General features: G+C 46.1%; 1 protein-coding gene and 1 pseudogene across 1 annotated transcript; both read right to left on the reverse strand.

Annotated features, from left to right (window-relative positions):
• Positions 1–16: 16 nt before the first annotated feature.
• Positions 17–22,060, reverse strand: HADHA (hydroxyacyl-CoA dehydrogenase trifunctional multienzyme complex subunit alpha). The gene is made up of 17 exons (XM_048516355.1): positions 21,915–22,060; positions 20,793–20,931; positions 20,330–20,449; positions 20,123–20,225; positions 17,011–17,133; positions 16,729–16,847; positions 16,073–16,129; positions 13,919–14,028; positions 13,480–13,614; positions 11,931–12,102; positions 9,912–9,998; positions 8,622–8,762; positions 7,830–7,898; positions 5,631–5,826; positions 1,392–1,506; positions 1,019–1,164; positions 17–536 (listed from the first exon to the last, which is right to left on the reverse strand). The coding sequence occupies exons 2-17, from the start codon at positions 20,928–20,930 to the stop codon at positions 391–393; spliced, it is 1,977 nt and encodes a 658-aa protein (XP_048372312.1). The 5' UTR covers position 20,931; positions 21,915–22,060; the 3' UTR covers positions 17–390.
• LOC125425659 lies at positions 3,437–3,555 on the reverse strand (annotated as a pseudogene).
• Positions 22,061–24,234: the final 2,174 nt, after the last annotated feature.

Raw genomic sequence — 24,234 nt, forward strand, 5'->3', positions numbered from 1 at the left:
CACACAAAGAATCCACTGAACAAGACACCAGGATTTATTCTGCACAACTCTTTTTTTGCATATATGGATGATGCCTTCACATCTGTCCTGGACATGGAAAGAGCTGTGTATTCATCACTAGTGGCCCCTACTGGCACTGGAACTGCAGGGTGTCAGGCGCAGGCCTATGAGAAACCGCTGATTCCCTCTCCAGATAAGGAGAGGCCAACATCTGCTCAATGAAAGGTGGGCCGGGGAGAGGTAGTGCCCGAGCACCAAAGGCACTTAAAGGGTTAATACCCGTGACCCCCTGGGCCTTAGGGCAAGTGACTCTCTTCCTAGACAGCAGGCCTCCCTCTTCCTTTGGCTGGGAGGGGGCTTATGCATCAGTGGACAGAGGCACAAACAAGTTCACTTGTGGAATTTCTTGCTGGAGTCCTTGGCATGGTCGAGCAGCAACTGGCACGGCGTGAACTGGCTCCCGTAGACAGCCTCATACTTTCTCATGCGGTCCACCAGCCGCTGGGCCCCATAGTAGTCTGCGAACCGGAAGGGACCTGCCACAATATTTGAAGAATTGGGAGTGGGAGAGGAAAGAGTAAGACAGGGCAAAGAAGTTGGTTTAAAAAAGCAGCAACTGGGAGGTAAACGGATGCAAATAAAATAAAAATGCACCCCACCGCAGCACAAAGGAGGTCACTGATCCTGTTAAGGAACTACCTAAAAGCCTGGGCTGCACATTTTTTACAAGGTAAGTAATGGGTTCAAGATGAAGGAAAAGAGATTCCACCTAAACATTAGGAACAACTTCCTGACAGTAAGGGCTGTCTGACAGTGGAATGCACTACCTCGGAGTGTGGTGGAGTCTCCTTCTTTGGAGGTTCTTAAAGAGAGGCTGGATGGCCATCTGTCAGGAGTGCTTTGATTGTGTGTTCCTGCATTGCAGGGGGTTGGACTTGGTGGTCCTTGGGGTCTCTTCCAACTCTATGATTCTATGATTTGATTCTGAGATAAGGTATGAATTAGCAAAACTGCTTACCTCCCAGACATGGTGGGAAGCCCAGGCCAAAAACGGCCCCAATGTCTCCCTCTACGGGGTTGCTGAGGATTCCTTCTTGCAGGGTCAAGACAGCCTCATTCACAAACCTGGCCACCAAGCGCATCTGGATGTCTTCCTCTGTGGAGCTGCACACATAGAGAACAGAGCAGTCGTTCATTAAGCCACCCAATGGAAGAGATACACGCAGCTGGACCCAACCACAACAGTCTAGAGTGCAGGCTCCCATGCATACTTCCCATGGGTTGCTGTCCTCTCACAAATGGGGCTTCACAGCCCCATTCTACAAAGCCAGGACGGCCACGCCCACAGGCCCACCTCACCCTCAAAATCCTTACATTTACGCACAACTTACACCTCAGGGTTGGCTGGTATCTTGAACCTTTCCAGGATTTCACCCATGCCGGTGTTGATGTTCCGGTTCTTCACACCTTGCTGATAAATGTAGAACCCCTTCCCAGCTTTGCGACCTGCCAGAGAAAGGCAAAGGGGAACAAGGGAGGAGTTTGGTATGAAGGTTAATGAGGGTGTTCATCCTTCCTGGAAAGCACTGAGATTAGGACAGGATGCACAGATGCTCACTGGGGGGGGGGGGGGGGGTGGGGAGAAAGGAGGAGGCATAACCGAGAGTTCATGAGATTACATGAGCTGCAAATATGAATCCTTTAAAAAAGCAATATGAAATCATGGTCACAATGGAAACTATCACCATGGGCTTTTAAAAAAACTCTGGATAAGTGTATGAGGAATAGTTTAGTTTAATGTGGTATCTGGTCAAATATATATGAGGAACAGATTTATCAGGGGCTGGCAGCCATGATCACCAGAAGCATCAAATTCTACTGCTGAGGCTTATCGCACAACAGACATCTCTCCCCAACTCTGCAATGTTTCCACCTGTTTAACAGGCAGTGTTGCTAGACTCTACCCTCACATCCATGCCAAACAATAGAAACACCCCAAGATCAAAAAGGCAGTTCTTCACACCCACAGTTTGCACTGTGAGTTTTGTGAGTCTCTTAGTTTTGCTTTGGTCCTGCTGGTCCACAACAGAGGCTGGACTGGGGAGATTCTGGAAAGGCCTGTGAGCCTCTTTGCTGCAGACAGGTGGCACCTAGTGGTCAGGAGCTGCCTCTGCATTAAATATTATGATCACCTGCCAGAAACAGGTACTGGTGCCAATCCAAGGCGAGACCTTGCCAAACTACAGGGTGGGGCACACCTGCTGACAATGGCAGATTTTATGCAACTGAGAGAGCAAGAGAAAGAGAGAGATCTACCCCAGGGCAGCCCAACACACCAGAAACTTCTCCCACAAAACACCTGTTAGAATGAATGGGAACTGCAAAGAGCAAAGTTCCATGAGACATTCCCATTTGGGCTCTGATGTTCCCATTTGTGGGGGAGAGGAGGGGTCACACAGCACCATCCTTTTCATCTCTAAGCCACTGGGAAGCTGCTATTATGGTCATTGTAAGAGGAAGAAAAATTATTAGAGGAGGGACAATTACGGAGCCATTCATCCCAAATTCTTTCCAGAGCCTTGAGCCTGGGGGGCAATGCAGAGGCTTGCTGAAAGTAAGATCTGGTGATTCACAACCAGGTTTTCCCCAGTATCAACATAGGCCACTGTAATAGCTGAAAAACAATTGGCCATGATAAGGGCTGCTGGAAAAAGATGCCTGGAACAAGAGTTTGCCACACCTAAAAAGTGGGTCCCCCCCCCCCCCCCAATTCCTTTTTGCTGTCTGGTTGATTCATGGCTGGTGCAGACCTCTGAAATTCCTTCTTCCAGAGCAGCTATCTGGAGAAGCAAAGTCCAACCCAGCATGTTCAATACTGCCGATTCAACTCCTTGGTAGAAACATGGCTTCTGTGGATCCACCAGGTCAGACATTCCACCCAGCTGCTCATTCTTTCTTTAAAACATATATATTTTATTGTTTTCTAACAACTAGGATTACATCAACTATAACAAAGGAAAAAACCCAAAAGTGATCCAGCCACTCTAATCTACTTACCAAAGGAGAAAAACTACACATATGACTTCCCGTCTAAACCCTGCTGTCAAATTTATCTATTCTCTTTTTACATTTGTAAAACATCAAGCCCAACATCATTTCTTCCTTATTTCTAAACATTTATTAATATAATAGGAAGCAATACAAAAAGAGGGGGAACACCTATCTTCCTAACTTAATTTCCCAGTTTAAGACTTCTGCCATAAATTTTACCCTCCATCCTTTATCCCCACTTTCTTAATCTTGTGTCAAACTTTATCATCTTTAACTATCACTAATCTCTCCCACAACAGTTAATTAAACACCCTTAATTATGTTAACTGCCAACTTTTAAGTAAGCTCTTTCTTCATCTTCTTGAAGATCTTTGGCACTTGCTATAGCCTACAGCATCTGGTATTCCAAGGCTGTCTCCCATGCAACTACTAACCAGGCCCAACCCAGCTTAGCTTCTGAGATCGGACGAGATCAGGCATGTTCAGGGTGGTATGGCCATAGGCAGAACTTGCTACAGAAATAATTCCTTGCTACTGTTACTTGTAGGCAAAAAAAAAGGGGGGGGGGAGCCCTTCCCATTTTAACCGAGAGAATTTTTATTTATTTATTTATTATTTATTTATTTATTATTTCGATTTTTATACCGCCCTGTCCCCGAGGGGCTCCGGGCGGTGTACAACAATTAATACAGATAAATACAGATAAAATAAAACAACAACAGCCCATAAAACTCCGACATAAAAACATACTGAATTTCATTAAAACAGCGGTAATTTCATAATAAAGGCACCCGGAGAATCCTTTCCTTTAAAACCCTTCCCTGGGGAGTAATCGGACTCCTCCATAGGAGGATAATCTTGATGGTATCGAACAGGGGCGCCATACTCAGCGGCTGGTTGCTCCAAAGGCCCGGCGGAACAACTCGGTCTTACAGGCCCTGCGGAACTCACCGAGATCCTGCAGGGCCCGGACAGCTGGAGGAAGAGTGTTCCACCAGGCCGGGGCCAGGACCGTAAAGGCCCTGGCCCGCGTGGAGGCCAGCCGCGTCACGGAGGGGCCGGGGACTACCAGTAAATTCGCCTCTGCTGAACGCAGAGGGCGAGTGGGGACATATGGGGTAATGCGGTCCCGAAGGTTTTTCTTAAAAATGTCCACCAAAAACCTGTATTCTTTCCTTTTCTGTAGAACTATCAAGGGAATCTCTCTCATCAAAATGATGTTCATGTCTTCTATCTTGATAGTTGACTTCCTGTTTTGTTGTGTCATTTCTTTGAAATCAAAATATATGACAATGTCTCCACATAGTCCTTTCCCTTTTGATTTTTTGATAAGACTCTTTGATGAGTTTTTTGTCAGTCCTTGATGCCAGTTTTTCTTTCTTCATCTTTAAATAGTTGGCTAAAGCTGAGGATATTTTCTCCTTCAAATCTTCCTTTATTGGATCTCTATCCTCTGCAATTTTTCTCAGCCTTAAGGCCTTATCTCTTATCTGGTACTCCAAATGAAGAATAGCTTGATCATTCAATCTGACTTCTGTTTGTACAGAGTCCACAGCTTTTTTCCACACTTTTGATTTCCTCCTTAGTCTTCTCTATATTTTCTTCCAATTGTACAACTTTTAAAAAAATCATTTCAGTTCTCTACTTACTTTCATACTTTCAGACATCATTGATGGAATATTCTTGTTAACATTGTCCTTAATAGAGTCCATTTCTGATCTAAGAGTCTGCAGATTGGTGGTCAACATTTTTGCTGTTGATAACTTCAGCAAGATCAGTCAATAAGCCTTTGCATGTAGTTGCCCTTTTTGCCCACTAGATGTCAGTACTTCTGCAGTTACCCAGGATTCACAAAGCATTACTTCCCACAGTACATCAACCCATCAACTTCAGACAAAGTGGGCAGTGTCAGGTGCACAAAATTGCACTTGTTTACCTTCTACTGAAGGGCTGATCAGACTTTGGACAAGGGTTTTGGGACCATGGTCCTTGTATTGCCAGGGAAAGCTTTGGCAACATTAATCCTGTAGCTCTTTTCAGGTGCCACAGAACGATGTCTTCTTCCTCCAAGCAATCAGAATAAGGTCATTACCCTTCAAGGGAAGAAGAGTTTAGAGACCCAAAACCATGTGCGTGTGTGGAGATGTTGTGTGGTCAGCTCATCCTGAGGATCTACTGGTGTGGACATAGCATTTCTGAACACCTGGACAAGCAAAAAGATATCCTAATCCTCCCTTCCTTAACCAACTTTAGCAGCACAGACAATTCTGCAAGTGAAAAGCTGGGATCTGCAAGCCCTCTTTGCATAAGCTGCAGTGGGACCAAGCCCTCACATCTAGCTTTGACACTCTCTTGGGACCAGTGGTCCACTAGTTGCCTGTCACTCATGAGAAACAGCCGTTTTCTTTGTGCTTCTTGTACCTACTGCCAGTGTGCAGGGCTTCTCCATGCTATTCACCAAGAGGATGGCTTGGAAATGGATGCAAGGCACTGTTTTCTTACAGGATACAGAGAGACCAGCGAGGAGAGGATAGACCCAGAAAGACAGCAACAGTCCTTGTCAGGACACAGCCACTTACCCAGAAAGCCTTTGGCCACCATGGCTTTCATCAACTCCACATTTCCACCTTTGAACCGTTCACCGAAGGCTTTGCCAAGATCCTCTGCAACGTGAGTGGCAACATCGACGCCTACTTCATCAATCAGAGTGGCAGCGCCAACTGGGAAGCCAAAGTTTGTGGACAGAGTGTCCACTTTCTTTGGATCAGTACCTTCCTGTGGAACACAGGGCTGGGGTTAACAGTGTCAGAGGGGAGGGGGTCAGGTATGAAACTTTTGGGCACGCCATTGTTTACTGCCCTGGATGCTCTAGGCTAGCCTGAACTCATCAGATCTCAGAAGCTGAGCAGGGTCATCCCTGGTTAGAACTCGGATGGGAAACCACCAAGGAAGTCCAGGATGGCTATGCAGAGGCAGGCAGTAGTAAACTACTTCTGTTCATCTATTACCATGAAAACCTTACAGGGTCACTAAAAGTTGACTGTGGTGTGACAGCCTTTTACAGGTTGTTTGCTATAAGATGGACTTCTGTCAGTCCACTCCCTAGGAGGTATATCTTTTTCAGCATAAAGCTGACAGGAGATTTGAGAATTAATCTGCCATTTCCTGGACCATCTTTGTTCTAGAATGCTCCGCTTGGGTCCCAGTGTCTTGGGGACATAACTTAGGACAGGGGTGGGCAATTATTTTTTCCATGGGGCCACATAAGAAACAGAAAATATTGTGGAGGGCCGGGCCAAAAGGCTGAACTCAATTCTGCATAATAGGGGCTGATAAGTGACAGACAAGTGCATAGATCAACTTGGAATCAGTGGCAACAGTTCTGCATACAACACTATTTGGCACAAAGAATCACAGGCTTAACCTACCTGCATAGTTGTCCATTGTGACAATCAAGCAAGTGGGGAAACTTAAGTCCCTTGACCTACTTTTTTCATCGACTGGTGCTTTTGAAAGCCCCGCAGAAGCAGGCAGCCAAGGCAACTGGCTTCTGCAGGGCTTTCAAATGAGGGGATCGCCCCAGAAGCCACTGCACGAGGGGGGAAGGGGGAGGGTTAGCGTGAGCAGCATGGTTCTAAACAGGTCCTCTTAGGCCAGGGCCAAGTCTGTCATAAGGGCCAGTCAGGGTCATCCGGCGGGCCGGATGTGGCCCCCGGGCCGTATAATGCCCAGGTCTGACTTAGGAGGAATCAGGACCCAAACGGAGAATTCTAGAACAAAGATGGTCCAGGAAATGCTAGATGATTCTTTAAATTGAAAAAGGTGTAGAAACTGGAGGATCTGAGAGCTTTTGCAATGAATTCTAGGAGCTTGAACCTGACTTAAGACTGGCTCAGGGAGAGGGCTCAAAGTCACAGTGAGAAAGGCAGCTATGTTTAAGCACAGACACCCTGGAATAATGTGAGGAGGTTCATTCCCACAACACTAAGATTACCAATGGCCATGCTGGCAGGGCCTGATGGGAATTGTAGTCCATGAACATCTGGAGAGCAGCAGGTTGCAGACCCCTGCATAGCCAATGGAAGGCTCATGGGCTTCTTCCATGTTCCTCTTTCCCTCTATGATCCACTGCAAACCCTGGAACAATTATTCCTGGGGTGGTGAGACCCAGGAGAACAAACCCTCTTAGGAGGCAGGAGGCTATTGTAAGGGGATGAAGGGACTGAAATTACCTGCTCTTCTTCCCACCACATTCCATTAGCAGTTTACTGGATACAAGCCAGTGTTTACTGCAGAGGTCCCCAACCTTTTTGAGCCTGTGGGCACCTCTGGAATTCTGACAAAGGGTGGTAAGCCCAATCACAAAAGTAGGTGCCGCAAGAGGCAAAGCCAACCGCAAAAAGCTGCCCTGGGCACATGAGAGCTTGGGCAGTCAATAAGTTGCAATCAATCAGTAAGATATCAGGGATCAAGACTATATGCAAGTCGATAGTAACATTTCAGCATTTCAGACGGAAGTTTTGGTTTAACAAGATGCCTCTGCACAACCTGCTAGGAGGAAGCCACACCTAGCTGCTCCCATTTTAAAAAAAATACTTGGGAGGGCAACAGGAAAAGGTTGACAAGCAACACATTAGGGCCCCTGGTTTATTGCATCTTTTTGAGGTTTGCCAGTGTGGTTTTTGTGTGCTGCCCCATTTCCTTTCGGCCACTGAGCAGCTTCTGCATTGCAAAGGGGGAAGTGCTCCACAAGCCCAGCTATTCGGACTGACACTAACCTGGAGAACTCGGACGATTTCAGCCAACATGGGCGCAAGACACCTGGTTGTGTAGAAACCTGGGCCATCCTGTAGAGGAGGAAGCAGAACATTGAAGAAACTCCTGGCAAGGAGAACACCAAGAAAACAATCCAATCACACTTCTCTCTACTTCCCTTCCCTTCGCAGAATCTGTTGCTCAGAATCGGGAGGATTTCTGCACTGATTGTGACAAATAAGTTTCCTCTATATTTGCTATAACACATCTTGCCGGAGAAGTATTTTAATGACTGGGGCTAAGTTGGAATCAAGCTTATCTAACAAAGATGGATATGCTGCTTCCCCAGAGACCTGCTCAAGGTGGGATCAAATTAAAAACTGTGCAATGAAACCTTTAAAACAGGGCAAGAGTTAATAATTTAAAAAAACTTAACAGAACAAGCCATAACACAGGCCAAGGGATACAAACAACATTCAGCAGCCGAAAATTATATTCAGACTCGAATGTGATGATGAAAACAGCTTAACAAAGATGCAAATGGCTCAGCAGTAGTGAACTTTCCCTAAACTCTCCTATGGATTGGGGGAAGGGGGTTACTGGTGCACAAAAGGAGTGATTCTGCACCCTCCCAGTTATGTGCAGAGCTTGAGCATCTTTGGCTCCTGTGAGGACATGAATCGGCCCCTGCAGCTAACTCCCCGCTGAGCTGCTTTGCCTTGCTCCCCTGCCGCATAGGATTTTCAGAGGATGAGGTTCCTTCTTGCTATTCTTGCAGTTGCACCCAGAAATATTTTTTTAAGTCAGCCCCTCACCTTAACCACAATGATGACCTTGCCCTGCTTGAGGCCCACAGCAACAGCAGAGGCAGCTGTTTCCGGCGACGTCTTGTCCGTGGTGATGATTTCGAGCAGCTGCATCTTGTCTACGGGAGAGAAGTAGTGCATCCCAATCACCTGGAATAAGTAAGCAGGAGAATTGGAACAGGATCGGCTCCTCTTTCACAGCAAAACACTGATGTGCTCTGCAGGGGACAGTGATTCCTTGTTAGGGCTGTCTTTGGCATAACTCTGAATCCAGAAGTTGGGGTTTCAGTGGGGCCTCTGGAGCACTAACAGGAGGGGAATATGAATGATGGATTTGCCCCAAGTGTATTTCAGGGGAAGGAAGTTCAGCCAGGGGCCATTTTTGTCCCTTGCAACTGTACCACAGTTATTATCCTTTAACCCCAAGTATAAGTCTCTCACAGTTGGATGCCAGCCCCCAGCACTCGTCTGCATTCCCTTGCTGTCTACTGCACTGGGGAAAGATGCACTCTTGGGTTATCTTGGGGTTTGCAAAAGAGAGTGAAAGGAAGGTGGTCTTCTAGTACCCATATAAAGCATCTCCTCCTCATGGAGCTCAGTTGGAGAAGACATGGGGACCTCAGGGACCAGGTGCTGGGAAAGACCTCTCTCTGACCAAAACCTCTGAGAATTGCAGCCAGCCAGGACAGACAAAACTGAGATACGTGGACCAACAGGACAACTTGGTTTAAGGGCTACACACAGTCTAACAAGTGCAACCCGATGCATAGTTACTGATGTTTAAGCTCAGTGAAAATTAATGGGCACAGATAGGAGTAACTCTGCACTCAACCATCCAGAACTTTTTTCATTTGTGCTTTAACAGATCAATAGTATCTTTGCATACTTGCTAAAGCTGCATTGTATAGTTTTAAGAAGTTTATAACCTTAACAGCTGGGCTGTCTCACGGTTAGAAGGAAGGTCCATCTCTAACATTCCCTTGTGCAAGTGTCAGCTTTTGGACCTGATTGCAGAAATGATGTGCAGAAAGAAGTACAGGAGAACGGACCACCTTCACTGCCCCGACTCATTTTAAAGTACGAGAATAATCAAAAGCACTCAAACTCGTGGAAGGTAAAGTACTGACATTCTAACAAATCCAAGTGATAACAAAGCACATCCTGCTGGAGAGGCAGGCCCCTCAAAGACCCACGTTACACTTGTACAAGAAGAATTCCTCTGTTAACATTCAGCAATGGCAGGATGGGTTTCAGAGCTTCTTTTCCGACAAGTAGAACTTGGCAGGTCCCAAGACTCACCTTCTCTGGCCTTTTACTGGCTGCTGCTATCTGATTGATGGGGAGCGCAGACGTATTGCTGGCAAAGATGCAGTGAGGAGGGACCACCTGGGGAGACAGAGGTAAGCACTGTATGAGAAGGGAGGGCACCTGTGGTGGTCTTAGTTCTCTACAAATATCAACCTTTCCAGCGAAGTCACTGAACACACTAAGGTTACCAATGGCTGCAGAATAATAGCCTCCACTTTGAGAACAACTCAAAGTTCAGAAGTGGCTACAGAATGAATTGAAGTTGCTTTACATCATCTGTACCCCACAGAACTACAACAGCCACAGCCCAGCGTCAGCAGTAATTTTTGGTTGGCTACTACTTCCCACAGGGTCACTGTCAAAAGAAGAACATCAGGGCACAGGGAAGAGAGGCAGAAAGTCTGCATGTTCCAACACCATGTGGTCTTTATGGGCCATTAAGAAATGGATCAGCCCACTGCTTAGAGGAAGCCACCCTGTTGTAGTGTACAGCTATTTGTGCAGAGGCCACCCCTAATATAGTAACTAGTAAAACACAGAGAGACTGTACACGATATTAATCGTGGAGCTTTTAAAATTAATTCATTTATTTATATTTTAAACTTTTAGACTGCCCTCCCCCGAAGGGTTCAGGGCAGTGAACAATGGTCATAAAACAATAAAATCACAAATAGATATACAATATAAAACAGATGTACATTGTAAACAGACTAGCTCAGATGGCGACATTTACTTAAGTGACTGTCATGTTCTGAGGTTTAAGAAGAACCCTGAGGACTGAAGTCAGTTCAGTTAAGAAGCTGCATGTACCCCATTCATACCTATGTACAGCTTGCTTTTCCTTTCCTGTTCTTTCCCAAAACCTTCAGACTGTATGCTGCTCAGGGCAGAGACCAGATCTTTTTTTAATTACTGCATTCAGAGCCATGAAGTGATGGTGCCATAAAGACAACTACACAACGATACTCATTTTCAGCAAGAAGCAGCTTGGCTGGAGCTGTTCTGTACCCTCCCAGCACAACTAACTGTTTACCTTATTTGTAATCATTTGTTCTCTTTAACCTGTTCTGGGGTGCCTCACCCCACAACAACACTCACACACCCAGGGGTTCTGCCACTGCACATGCAGATGTACTACAAAATGGTAAGCAACAGTGTGCAAGTGCGTTCCACCTGGACATATGCAAATGCACCTCACCCCCCCCTTCCAACTGTGAGGTGGACAAAACATATACCCCACCCCACAACCACGCCACACTGTGCCACAGAGAGAAACACATCTCACCAGGACATGCCTCTGAAGATGCCAGCCATAGATGCAGGTGAAACGTTAGGAGCTAAAACTACAGGACCACGGTTGCACAGCCCAGAAAACCCACAACAGCCAGCTGATTCCAGCTTTGAAAGCCTTTGACAATACTACAGTGTGACATCAAAGGATTTCACGGCTGGATTCAACTGACTGTGGTGGGTTTTCTGGGCTATGTGGTCGTGGTCTGGTAGATCTTGTTCCTAATGTTTCACCTGCATCTGTGGCTGGCATCTTCAGAGGTGTATCACTACATCTCTTGTGATACACCTCTGAAGATGCCAGCCACAGATGCAGGTGAAACGTTAGGAACAAGATCTACCAGACCACGGCCACACAGCCCAGAAAACCCACCACAACCAACAATGTGACGTTTCCCAAATGATCTCCTCTTGAGCCCTCAGCACTAGTTCATATTAGGACTGAAAAGTCCACAACTCCAAGTACCTATCATATTGCCTGCAGGGGTATTCTTAGGGTTGCCATGTGTCTGGGTGTATGCAGTGAGCCCCCCCCCCCCAATCTAATCCCATCACATGGCCATGCTCCAAATGTCAAACAAGGCTGGCAAGTTTTGCATGGGGAGCCAGTGTCTGGAGAAGCTCTGCTGCCTTCAAGGCAAGCCGGGCTGAGAGGCATCTCAAACACACGCGACACACCCTCAGTGCCATCAAGCCAGTTACGACTGAAGCCCCACTTACCGCTTCCACCTCCTTCATCACTTTGTGCTTGATGTTGATGTCCTCGAAGACAGCTTCAATCACCATATCAGCCTTTGAGAAGTCCTTGTAATCCAGCTGCCCCGTCATGTTACTGAGGATCATGTCCCTCTCAAACGATGTCAAGTTCCTCTTCTTCACTTTGTCATTAAAACTGGGGAGGAGCCGGAATGCGTGAGTCGAAAGAGAGGCAGGGAGGAGGTTCAGCACCAAGGACAGGTCTGGGGTTGGGCCCTAGTTCAAAGTAAGTGGTCTAAGTTCCCTAACTTCCTTACAACCGGGAGGGGCGGGAACTTGATTTTACAGATTCTGGCATTCCAAGAGTTAACGCTTCCATAGCCTCGGCCACATGCAAGAGCTGGACCTAGCCCCTTACCTGAGCAGTGACTGTCAGCCCTCCACACAGCTGAAGGGAATGGGGTGGGGGGAGGGGAAGCAAAGCCAAAAATTACACCTGGAAGAGGAACTTCCATTGGAAAACATATTGAAAAGTGATGATTACTACATTCTAGTAGCCTACTCTTCCATTCTTAACTTCACTGCTTGCAGGATATTACATCAGAACATGGACATCAGCCAGCCCAAATCAAGCTGGCAGAAGATATGCCGCTTTCCATGGGAGAGGCAGTCCAAGTTCAGAGTCAACAGCTCATCAAATCAAATCTAATAAGTACCATCTTAGATCAGAAGTATTACTATAATACATAAAAAGGAGAATACGTAATCACTACATACAGTTAAAACATTCATCAAACACTCATCAAACTAATTACAAAGTTTACGAAGTATGAAAACAGCCACGATAATTTTATGATGAGACACCTGCCTGGTTTACCATGACACTGCATTTTTTACATGAAAATGAACAGAATTTTTTCCACAGCAGGGTGATAGAAGCTAAATAGAGAGCAGAAGCAGTACCTTCCTGTGTTTTTAGAGATCTGTATAGGGGAGGGAGGAGTGCAATTGCTAAGATACTGAAAAATCAAGGACTTGGCTTTATGCTGATCGAGCTCCAATAAACTGAATAAGATCCAACCCAATCAGTCTGAGCTTTTGTATTACCCCAGAATACCATGATGAATAGGGTGCAGCCAACAGAAACTGGGGCAATAAATCAAATAGATTTAAATGAATATTTAGCCAATCTCCACACCTGTATTTCAACCATAGATAACCCGATATTCTTGCAGCAGTTAGCCATTTAATGTCCCCCTTGGCCCAGAACTTTGGGCACAAGCACATCAGGCTGTACTTTGAGAATATTAAACAAGGCCCCAAGGAAGCTGGATAGCATTCTCTCTAATGGTGTGAAACTGTGAATGAACTCCAACTGAGCACCATAGGTGAGTTGGGCATGGGATTTAGCCATAAATAGCTTTATAGCTGCTGGTTTATAACCACCTCCATGAGATCAGAAATACCTGCTCCATGAGATCAGAAATACCTGCTCCATGAGATCAGAAATACCTGCTCAGACTGAGAGCTCTGTATGGCCCACAAGTGTCCCGTGACTGGACTGAGAACCTACCCTTTGTAGACTTGCTGCTGTCCTCTGCTCAAGGCCTGCAGGGTGGTGTCTTTCAGCAGCGTTTTCATCCCTTTATCCACAGAGACCTGAGCAATTCCTGCACCCATCAAGCCGGCTCCCAGGATAGCAAGAGTTCTGCACAGAGAAAAGGATTGAGGAAAACAAGAGAGAGTCCATTTGCTTTGGAAAAAAGTAACTTGAGAGCCCCCTTGCTGCTTTTTTCACTCCACTAGAAGTAGCCTTATCTTCTGTTTCCAGTCCCCAAAGGCCTCAGTGGCATATAAGGTTCCCAATATTCTTGAAGCAGTTAGCCATTTAATGTTCTCCTTGGCCCAGAACTTTGGGCACAAGTACATCAGACTATGCTGCTTTGATCTGCTTGCCCTTCAGATGGGGTCTTGGAGCGGCAAAGCTCTAACCTATCTGAAGATGGACTTACTGGACCTGCTGTTTTGGTTGTCCAAATTTGTTCTTCTTGCACTGCACTTGTCCATGGTACAGCCCAATTAGAGCCTTGGATTCAGAGGTCATCCCGAGGTCCCCAAATTTCTGTAAGAGGCACACAGAAGGAAGGGAGGAAAAGACAATGGGATTAGAAGCTTAAGTCACTGGATCACAGTGCTGTGGCATTTTCCTTACAGTTCCTTTATGGGACTGCACCCCAGAGTATCAGTCACGGCGCTGCAGTTGAGGCAGCAGCTTTGCTAGATAACATTTGCCTAGATCTGGAGTGCTGGTATAGTAGAGGCAGCAGCTCAGCAAACCTGGCTGCCTATGCGTAAACCTTCAGCATTTTCTCCCCATTCACTCCTTGCTCTTCTAACTGCACAAGGGAAGAAGGTTCTGCACTTAACTGAGCAGAATAGTGAACCAACCCAAGGTCAAGGATATGCACTGCCAGACACCTGGCTGCTAGACCTGGAGTGTGGAATGGCTCATGAGTTTCCCATCATAGAGAAGTGCTCACATATTTGCAAGAGTGGACAGTTTCCACAAGTGGCAATAGAGACACAGGTGAGAGCGTGAACCTTGCCTCCTAGCCCCAGTATGCTTCTGAGGCAGGGGCTTCATCCAGGAAGTCAGATCCTTGGAGGACTCCAGAGTTACTGTTAGAGCATTCTCAAATGAAATGCAGGCAGCCAACAGATTCAGAACCCAGAGCAGAGAATTTGAGGGGTGCCATCAACAGAAACAGGCTCTGGGTATTACCAGTCCAGCCACTGTCCAGCTACTCTGAAAAGAAGCTGCTGTAATAAAGGGAATTGTGCTAAATGAAGTGATCAGAAGGGTTATTAGTCAGCTGCTTTAGCCATCCCTGTGGACGTTTTAATGCTCCTTATGTCCCCGACGAACTGAGACCAAGATGTGGAGATGGACAAGGTTTTGGATCCAACATAGGATCTCAAAAGATAAACTGAACAACTCACTGAGAGCATCTGACTTGCCCATCAGTGGTCAAGAAATGTCAGTCAAATGTTAAAGCACTCAAGAGAAAAATACGCAAAACTTGAGATAATGCCTTCAAGTGGGACCAGCACAACACAGCTGAGGGACAAAACATTCGACAATACATTGGACAAAACATTGTTTTCACCCTCATCCCAAGTTTGCTTGATTTCACAGCCTGCCAGAGCTTTCTTTCATTCTTAAGTGGCTGGGGAAAGTGACTATCCCACTGAACTCCAGTGTAAGGAAAAGGGCCCAGGACAGGTAGAAGAAGAGTTGCTTTTTATACCTCACTTTTCTTCTACACATTAGGAGTCTCAAAGTGGCTTCCAATCGCTTTCCCTTCTCCTCCCAACAAGACACCTTGTGAGGTGGGTGAGAGAGTTTTGAGACAACTGCAACTAGCACAAGGTCACCTGGCAGGAGAAACAAACTGAGTTCACCAGGTTAGAGTCTGTTGTTCACGTGGAGGAGTGGGGAATCAAACCCGATTCTCCAGATTAGAGTGCGGCACTCTTAACCACCATGCTGGTAGTGTAGAGAGATATGGAGAGGGGTAGGCCCACAATGGACAGGAGGATGCTGCAGAATAACTCTATTGCTAGGAGGCAGCAGCAATTTCCCTTGACCAAGTCAAACTGGAGAGCCACATCCCATCATGACCCTGAAGTATCTGAGCCCCAAATCATGCCCCTTCTCATCTTCTGTCTGAAGCAGCAGCAGCTCTGGGTGCTCTTGGTTTCCTTTGCTCACTGCTCCTCCAATAAATGTCCCCTTAAGAGCCATGTCTTCCGCAAAGGCTCTCTGACCATTCCACCCTTACCTTTGCTTTGCCCTATCCATTCTTTCCCTTAGTAGCCCTTTAACAAACGGTTGGCTAGCAGAACCCAAAATGGCAAGGAAGGTGTTCCAGGAAAGTGCAGGGTTACGAAGGAAGCCATGAGCACGTCCCCAGATCTCCCCAACCCCAGTGACCCAGTCCAGGCCAATCACTATTTCACATGACATTCTCCAAGGGATTGGAGGTGAAATTCTGCACAGCTTTGAGGGCTCCCCACTTCTGCGCCCTCCGTCCAAAGTTCAGTCCCCCTTAAGCACAGTCTGTAACCTTTTCACAGTTCAAGCTGGAGACCAAAAGATCCTTTACCTGTGATTCGAGAAGGTAGCCAGCTTCATTGCCCTGCTCCAGGCCAGTCTTCACAACCTACATCAGAGAGGTAAGAGTGAATCATTTTTTCACCACACTTCCCGCTTTCTTTCAGCTGCTGAATGCTGAGCAGGTCTGGCTGATAATCCCTCTGGGCCTAGAAGACCTGCAACACCACTCCAGGCTATCTGTTTAGGATACACTAGTCAGGGGTGGCCAACCTATGGCACCCCAGATGTTCATGGACTACAATTCCCATCAGCCCTTGTCAGCACAGCCAATTGGCCATGCTGGCAAGGGCTGATGGGAATTGTAGTCCATGAACATCTGGGGTGCCATAGGTTGGCCACCCCTGCACTAGGTTAAAAATAAATAAGAACTCTTGGAGATGACACACACACACAGCTGGAACTCTTGATTTTTTAACTTCCTCAGAGCAGCAAAGGCAGAGAAAGTTAACACCATTGCCCTTGCACCATTTTCTTGATGTAAATCACACAAAGGCATACACGTTATTCAACCCTTTCTACCAGCAGGTTCATATATATATCCTTGTTTAACAAGAGAAGGGTTCAGCAGCATTCCTGCAGAACCTCCTTCCACCCCACCCACTCATGAGCAGAGAATTAGTATGGCTTTAAGGAAGAACGCCTCACCTCAATGATATTCAGAGGAGCCGGATACAGCCCTTTGGTTTGCTTCCGCACCTTCCCCTCCACCGTCTTGTAGACTTGTTGCCTCACAAATGCGATACTCATGGCATAGTCTGTTACCTCTGCAAGATAACAGGAGTGGAAAAAAATCAATCCCTCAGCTACCTCAACGTCTCGGAAACCAAAACTTGACCAAAGGGACCCCTGGAAGAACTAAGTCAAAGCAACTTCTCCAAGGTCCAACGTCCAAAGAGGTCGCCTGCTTACACTGCAAGCATCACTCACTCTGGATCAACCCCTTGTCCTTCTTCCGAGAAACTGTCTTGTTGGCTAGCCCCTTGGCAAAGAAGATCGCCACCTCCTCCAGGTATTCAATGGTCCGCTCCGCAGGGCTCTTTATACCTGGTCCTAAACAAATACAAAGCGAAACTTCTTGAAGGAACTGAAAGTGTCATCAGAAGAATCTGTACTTTCAGCAACACAAGCAGCCAACCTCCCAACAGAAAAGTGACTCTGGGAGGGATGGAACCTGGAAAGCAGAAGCATCCTGCTGTGCTTGTGCAAGCCTTCCTTGGCTTCCAAGGACCTTCTCCCAGCAGGGTGTAGTGGTTAACAGAGGTGGACTCTCATCTGGTCCACCTCCTCTACATGAAGCCTGATGTGCAACATTGGGCTAGACACAGTTCTCTGAACTCTCTCAGCCCCACCTACCTCACAAAGGTGTCTGTTGTGGGGAGGAGAAGGGAAGACGATTGTAAGCTGCTTTGAGAAAAGCAGGATATAAATCCAAACTCTTCTTCTTCCTGGTCTCGTATTTCTATTAACCACAGAAGCCCAAAGAAAGGCAGCTGGCGCATTATTACACAATATCGCAGATTGGGTGATGGTCTGAGCACAGGTGTCAAATTTGCAGCCCTCCCGATATTATGGACGACAGTTCCCATCATCCCCTGCCAGCATCATACTGGCAGGGGATGATGGGAACTGTAGTCCATAATATCTGGAGGGCTGCGAGTTTGACACCTATGGGAAGGATGGCTTCAGTCCCATTTCCAAACTGACACTCACCCTTCTCCAGTAATCACATGGCTGAAACTAACTTCTGCCGTCACTCTTCTCAACCCCTGCCGCCCAAAGTTCTGTCTCCCACCACCCATTTTTTATTTCTTTGGTTCCTTAACTTTGTCCCAGTTTCTCCCCCATCAATGTCATTCCTTCCCCTCCCAAAGGCTGCCTTTTTTCCTTCTGTTGTCATGAACCAGGATATTCATCCCCACTTCAATAATGGGTCTTGTGCAGTCTTGTTCTCAACCTGTGGGTTGCGATCCCTTTGAGGGTCGAACGACCCTTTCACAGGGGTCGCCTAAGACTCTCTGCATCAGTGTTCTCCATCTGTAAAACGGATAAATGTTAGGGTTGGGAGTCACCACAACATGAGGAATTGTATTAAAGGGTCGCGGCATTAGGAAGGTTGAGAACCACTGGTCTTGCGGGTTACAGTGAGAGGGAGGAAAAATACATTCCTGCCTCCTGCCCTATTTGGTTTGGTCAGAGAGGAGAAATGTCCCTGAGGCATGGCTTCCCTGCACCGCTACTCCAAACTACAGCCCCCACCATGTTATTTCCAGTCATGCTCATTATGATGCAAACAGTATTGGGAATTGGGTTTGGTACGTACAGATGGATATTTTTAGTGCTTTTAAGGCACTTTGGTAATAAAAAGGAAGTTGTTAATGACTTCATCCAGCGACTCAGAAATGTGAGCAGGTTCAGCAGGCCACCTTGCCTGCCTCTTCCACAAGCCCTCTGGAAGGAGGCCCTCCAGCCTCTACTGGCTTCTCTGCTGTGATGTAAGAAGGACTGAACACTAAAACAGGATGACACAGCTCCTTCTACTAACTGTTCTTAGAATCAGGAAGTCTTTCGTAATTGTACAATTCCATTTCCCTCCAGTATTTCCTGCCTCGTCCTGACAATGATAACTGTTTCCCCTTCTTCCTTTCAGTATATATATTTTTTTATGTTAGAGAATTGTTAGAATTTACATCAAAGGATCAGACTTCAAATTCCCCACTCGGCTGTAAAGTTCACTGATGGCTATACAAGTCACCATCTCTCAGCACCATCTATTTCACGGGGCTGCTGGATAATCCTGCACCCTTAATTCCTCCGAGAAAGACGCAAATGCAACCAGTGACATTAACTTCGGCTGTTTGAGGCTGAATGTGCTGCTCAGAGCCTCGTGCATTTTGCCTCCAAGTGCCCTTTACTGTTCTTGAAACTCTCCTTTCTATCTTTTCCAGTCTGTCAGTTGTCCTGGTGACCAAAAGATGAACCCAAGTGAAGGTGAAACAATGACCAAAAAAATCACATCTCATCACAGCACTATGCTAGAGCTTGTGGTCATTTGGTCACTCACAACATGCTCCAATTTCCTTCTCAGTGCTGCCATGAGAAAAGCAGTCACTTTCCATCATGTACGGCACAGATCAAACTTGCAGCCCTTCAGATATTATGGACTACAGTTCCCATCACCCCCCCGCTGCGCATGCCGATGCTGGCAGGGGGTGATGGGAACTGTAGTCCATAACATGTGAAAGGCCGTGAGTTTGACACCTATGAATGTACGCACTGAAATCTTTCTTGCTCCCCACGCATGAATTCATGCTTCTTCCATTTCCTTTTAGTGATGCTAGGCCAGCTCTCAAATCCATCCAACCACAGAATCTGGAAGCCTCTGAAGAGGCTCTTTAATCCTTATAACTGCAATCAAATGACCAGTTCCACTGCCTTTCAGGCTAGCTTAATAGTTTGCCATGTTTTTTAGACAGCTGTTTTTGTTGGTTTCTCAGGGTGGGCGGAGCAGGAGCAAAACTTTTAACATAATGTGACTTATTAAGTAATTTAAAAAGTTGGGGTGTTGTGGGGCTTCCATGTTGTATGGCCATGATCCAGTAGCATTTTCTCCTGACGTTTCCTCTGAAGATGCCAGCCACAGATGCAGGCAAAACGTCAGGAGAAAATGCTACTGGAACACGGAAACCCCACAACACCCCAGTGATTCCAGTCATGAAAGCCTTTGACAATACAGTTTAAAAAGTTATTAGTGATGTGTGGTTATATTGCAGGCTGTATCTGGGTGAATTCCTCCATGAAAAGTTAATACGTGCACCGATGGCATTTTTCTGCATTGAACAATTACCCACTGTAAATGGGAGCAAAATGTTTATCTGAAGTTACAGGAATTGTTACCACCAGTACTATTGGTTGGTTAAATGATGAGGATTCCTACAGACTACACAATCAACATTTCTTAAATATGGCAACAACGTCACAACCCCTGTCCATCAAGGAACTCTCCTACAAGGCAGAAGCATGGGTATATTCTGGATCTAACCTAGGGGATCCACCAGCTGGTCAACCAGCCCCATCTTTTTTGCTTTGTCAGCACGGATGTTTCTTCCCGTCAACATCATGTCAAAGGCAGCAGGAATTCCCACCTGAAAACACAGAGAAACCAATTTCACCAGCCAGAAACCATGAGACTGGACAACCAAAATCTTCTCCTTTAATCAAGCTGGATGTGTACAAGGCATTTACTCACCATCTTTGGGAGTCTTTGAGTGCCTCCAGCTCCTGGAAGCAACCCTAGTAGCACCTCAGGCGTGCCCAGGACTGTCTTTCTGTCCTTGGTTGCTATTCTGTACTGGCAAGCAATGGCAACCTAAAGACAACAATAAAGAAAGCACCAGCAAATATAACCACTTCTTCCCAAGCACTCTGGTCTACAGAGAATGGAAGGGCCCACCAACTTTTCAGGCTGCAGAACTGCTCTGGGGTCAGCAGTCTATGCTACAGGCCTGCAAAGAGAACTTCTTCATTTGAATCTGCATTGTCCTTCTCAAATGCCTAATGAAGCAGCCACAACCCTTGGTTTAATCTGTTAGAGACTGGAGTATTGGTGTTGGTGGTCAGCCTTAGTTTGAGTCAGCAAATGAGACCAGCTGGACTTCTAGCCTGTTCTCAGCTGTGATCTGCCCTCCCCTCCTGGAAACCAGTCACTGTACCTCCAGTCCTCCACCAAGGCAGGAACCACTGATAGCAGCAACGATTGGCTTTGGAGACTTTTCAAGATTTGCCAACATTTTTTGTCCTTCCTGAGAAAGTTGGGTGATTTCCTGACTGGAGGTGCAGGCCTCGATCATGCTGCAAGTAGAACAAAAAGAGGAAGATTTTTTGATAGGTTGTGAAAAGGGCCAAGGTTTCTCCTCCTGTTTGCACCACATTTACAAAGCTCCATTTGCACAGCTTTGGACCTACCAAAATGTGAGTTGAGTAAACACAACCTAGTGCAGGGGTGGCCAACCTATGGCACCCCAGATGTTCATGGACTACAATTCCCATGAGCATGACAAGGCAATCATCTACTCACTTCACTGTGTGCTTCATTACCACACAAATCAACTTAACCTCTAGATTTGAGTCCAGTGGCACCTTAGAGATCAACAAGGTTTTTGGGGGTATAAGCTTTCAAGAATCAAAGCAGATGCTTGTGCTCTGACTCCATATGATCCTCCATTTATAAAGTCTACTAGCCATTAGTATAACTGAATTGGAGAGGACAGCCATCCTGATTGGCTGTAACAATTCCAGTTCTTTAACAGTGCGATCCTTCCTTGAAAGGGGCTGCGTGCTTGCTCTTGGGTTACCTTCTCCTAAAGTCTGAAATGCCCTGATCTGGATAGGCCAGGTTAGCCCGATTTTGTCAGATGTCAGAAGTTAAGTAAGGTTGTCCCTGGTTAGCACTGGGAAGGGAGACCACCAAGGAAGTCCAAGGTTGCTATGCAGAGACAGGCAAAGGAAAACATACCTCTTGTTTGTCTCTGGCATCAAAATCCCTACAGGGGCTTCCAGAGGGCATTAAATGTGCAAAAAGCACATTTAATACATTAGACCAGAGGTGTCCAACTCTGGTGCTTCAGATGTTCATGGACTACAATTCCTGTCAGCCCCTGCTGGCATGGCCAATTGGCCATGCCAGCAGGGGCTGACAGGAATTGTAGTCCATGAACAGCTGAAGCACCAGAGTTGGACACCCCTGCACTAGATCTTCAGTTGCTAGAAGAGAACATACCTCTCTTTGCTCACCCAGTTACTAAAAGAGAACATACCTCTCTTTGCTCACTTACTTGATGTCGGCCCCAGCAATGAAGCAACCAAGCCTGCCGTAGATGAGCGATCTTTACCTCTTTGACAGCATAAGCATCATTGGACCAGATTTCATTCATAACTTGTACGAATTCGGCTTGCAGCTGCTTGGACAGAGTGTTAACCTGGAGGGAAACAAAATGAGGGAAACACAGAGCTCCAGGTGTGGATGGAAATCATCCAGTGCCTGTAGCTGCACGTCTCATCCTGATGTGCAAAGAAGAGGCAACGCTCATTCAGAAGCCCAACACAAAATGCTCTGGCACTTCAAATGAAATCCAAAACAGACTGAACATATAAAGGAGGGCTTGTGTTTTTTTTTCTTCAGCTGAAAACTTTCCTTGCACCATAATCCAGAAGGATTTACTCTGATCAGATTTTGGAATTTTGTAGGGAGCTAGAAAGCACCTTGCAAAGGTGGTCGTAAGAGAATCTCGACCTATTCAGAGGGTGTGGAACAAATTGCTGAGCAAAGTATTCACAAGCACAGTGCCTTGTGGCATGGAAGAGTTGCATAACCAGGCATTAATTGTCTTTTGCCATCTGTTTCTTTTCCATAGTTATAGTCTGAGTAACCCACAAAGCTGATGGTATCTGCTAAAGATGAGGGTCAGAGAGGTCTGCTGACTGATGCCTGGACTGGATCCTGGAGCTCTGGATCTCTCTTCTGCCCCAGTTCCCAAAAAAGAACTACTGCCTCACAGCATCATTACAGAGAAGAACTAAATAGCAGCTAAGTGATTTATAATTAAGAGATTAAGTGTTCCTCTTTTTCCTTTTACTACCTGCTTCCTTATTCAGGGGACATCAGAACTCTGATTGAGCCTGACAGACCACTCGACCGTCATTTTAAGCAAGTCCCTTTAAACACAAGGACACCCTCTCTCCACACAAAGTCTTCATGGGTGCCTTGATTTAGTGCACTCTGAGGATACTCTTTATATCCACCTTGCAGCAACTTATGCCTAAAAAGAACAGGTAGGAAAAACTTACCTTGGAGTTTGGTGAGTTAAAGCGTACCACCGCAACATCTCCTTTGATGTCATAATTAACATGGGTCCTAGCTGGAGAGAAAGAAAGATGCATCATCACTCATGAAGTGTAGAATGGCTCTTTTTACCCAATACTAGACCTCAACAAAGCTTAATGGACCAGGACCAGGGGTTAGGAATGGGCATGGCCATAAGCCTTTAGCTGAATGTATTCTATATAACCCAGTGAACATGTAGCAACTTAAATTACACACGCAAACTTTATGGAACTGGGAAGTGAAAGGTTAGAAACCAGAAGAAGGAATAGTCCTACTGCACATGAACTGGCCAATCCTATACTTTACAGCTGTGCTTTATTTCCAGGGGATTATATTTGTTTTAATTTTCATAGCTGTTACACATTTCAGCCTATTCTCTAAAATGCACCCCCTATTCACACTTTCCCAGACCTAGAGATCCAGCACTCATGAGGGCAAGAAGAACCAAACTAGTTGCAAGATGAGGGGAATCTGAGAGGGATTGCTGACCTCAGTCTACATCCCACAACCATATGCACACTTATTGGTCCTCAAACATTCTGTACCCCTTTCCTGCATCCACTATTCTTACTACAAGTGTATGAAGAAAGTAGATTCTACCACATCTGACTGAATTAAATTAAAATTAAAGCCAAACTGAAAGGACATCAAGAGTAAGATGGAAGTACAGTCATGCACATTAGCCTGCACCAGCTAATTTATTTCAGTCAGCACGGAGTTCCAAATCCCTCCCCAATCAGACCCAAGAGTTTATACTTACATTGAAGGGGTGAAGAGGTACTGATGTTTCGGCAGGCATAACCTACAAGAGAAGGATTCCAGTTAACAGTAAGGGCTGCAAAAGTTTTTTCAGATTTTTTACATTATTATTTATACTTTGTCTTTCTCCCCAGTGGGGATCCAGAGGTCATACTTCTCACATTCATTGTATCCTCAGAACCACCCTATGAATTAGGTTGGGCTGGAGTATGTGATTGGCCACCCAGCAAGCTTCCATAGCAGAGTGTGGATTCAAACCTGGGTCTGCCAGATCTTAGTCGGACACTCTACACACTATACCCCACTGCTTCTATGATTTCTAAAAGCAACATTTAGGCACAGAAGTGAGGCACCCAAACACCAGGTTTTCTGCCATCCCCAAGTTACAGGCCTTCCAAAGCAGTAGCTGTCCCTTATAAAATTAACTTCTGTCTACTGCCAGTATTTCAGCTGAGGCTCTCCCTGATCACTTCGAATGGTGCTCAACCACAGCACAAGATCTGTACTAGTTA

The sequence above is a fragment of the Sphaerodactylus townsendi genome, linkage group LG01 (genome assembly GCF_021028975.2).
Source record: "Sphaerodactylus townsendi isolate TG3544 linkage group LG01, MPM_Stown_v2.3, whole genome shotgun sequence".
NCBI classification, from domain to species: Eukaryota; Metazoa; Chordata; class Lepidosauria; order Squamata; family Sphaerodactylidae; genus Sphaerodactylus; species Sphaerodactylus townsendi.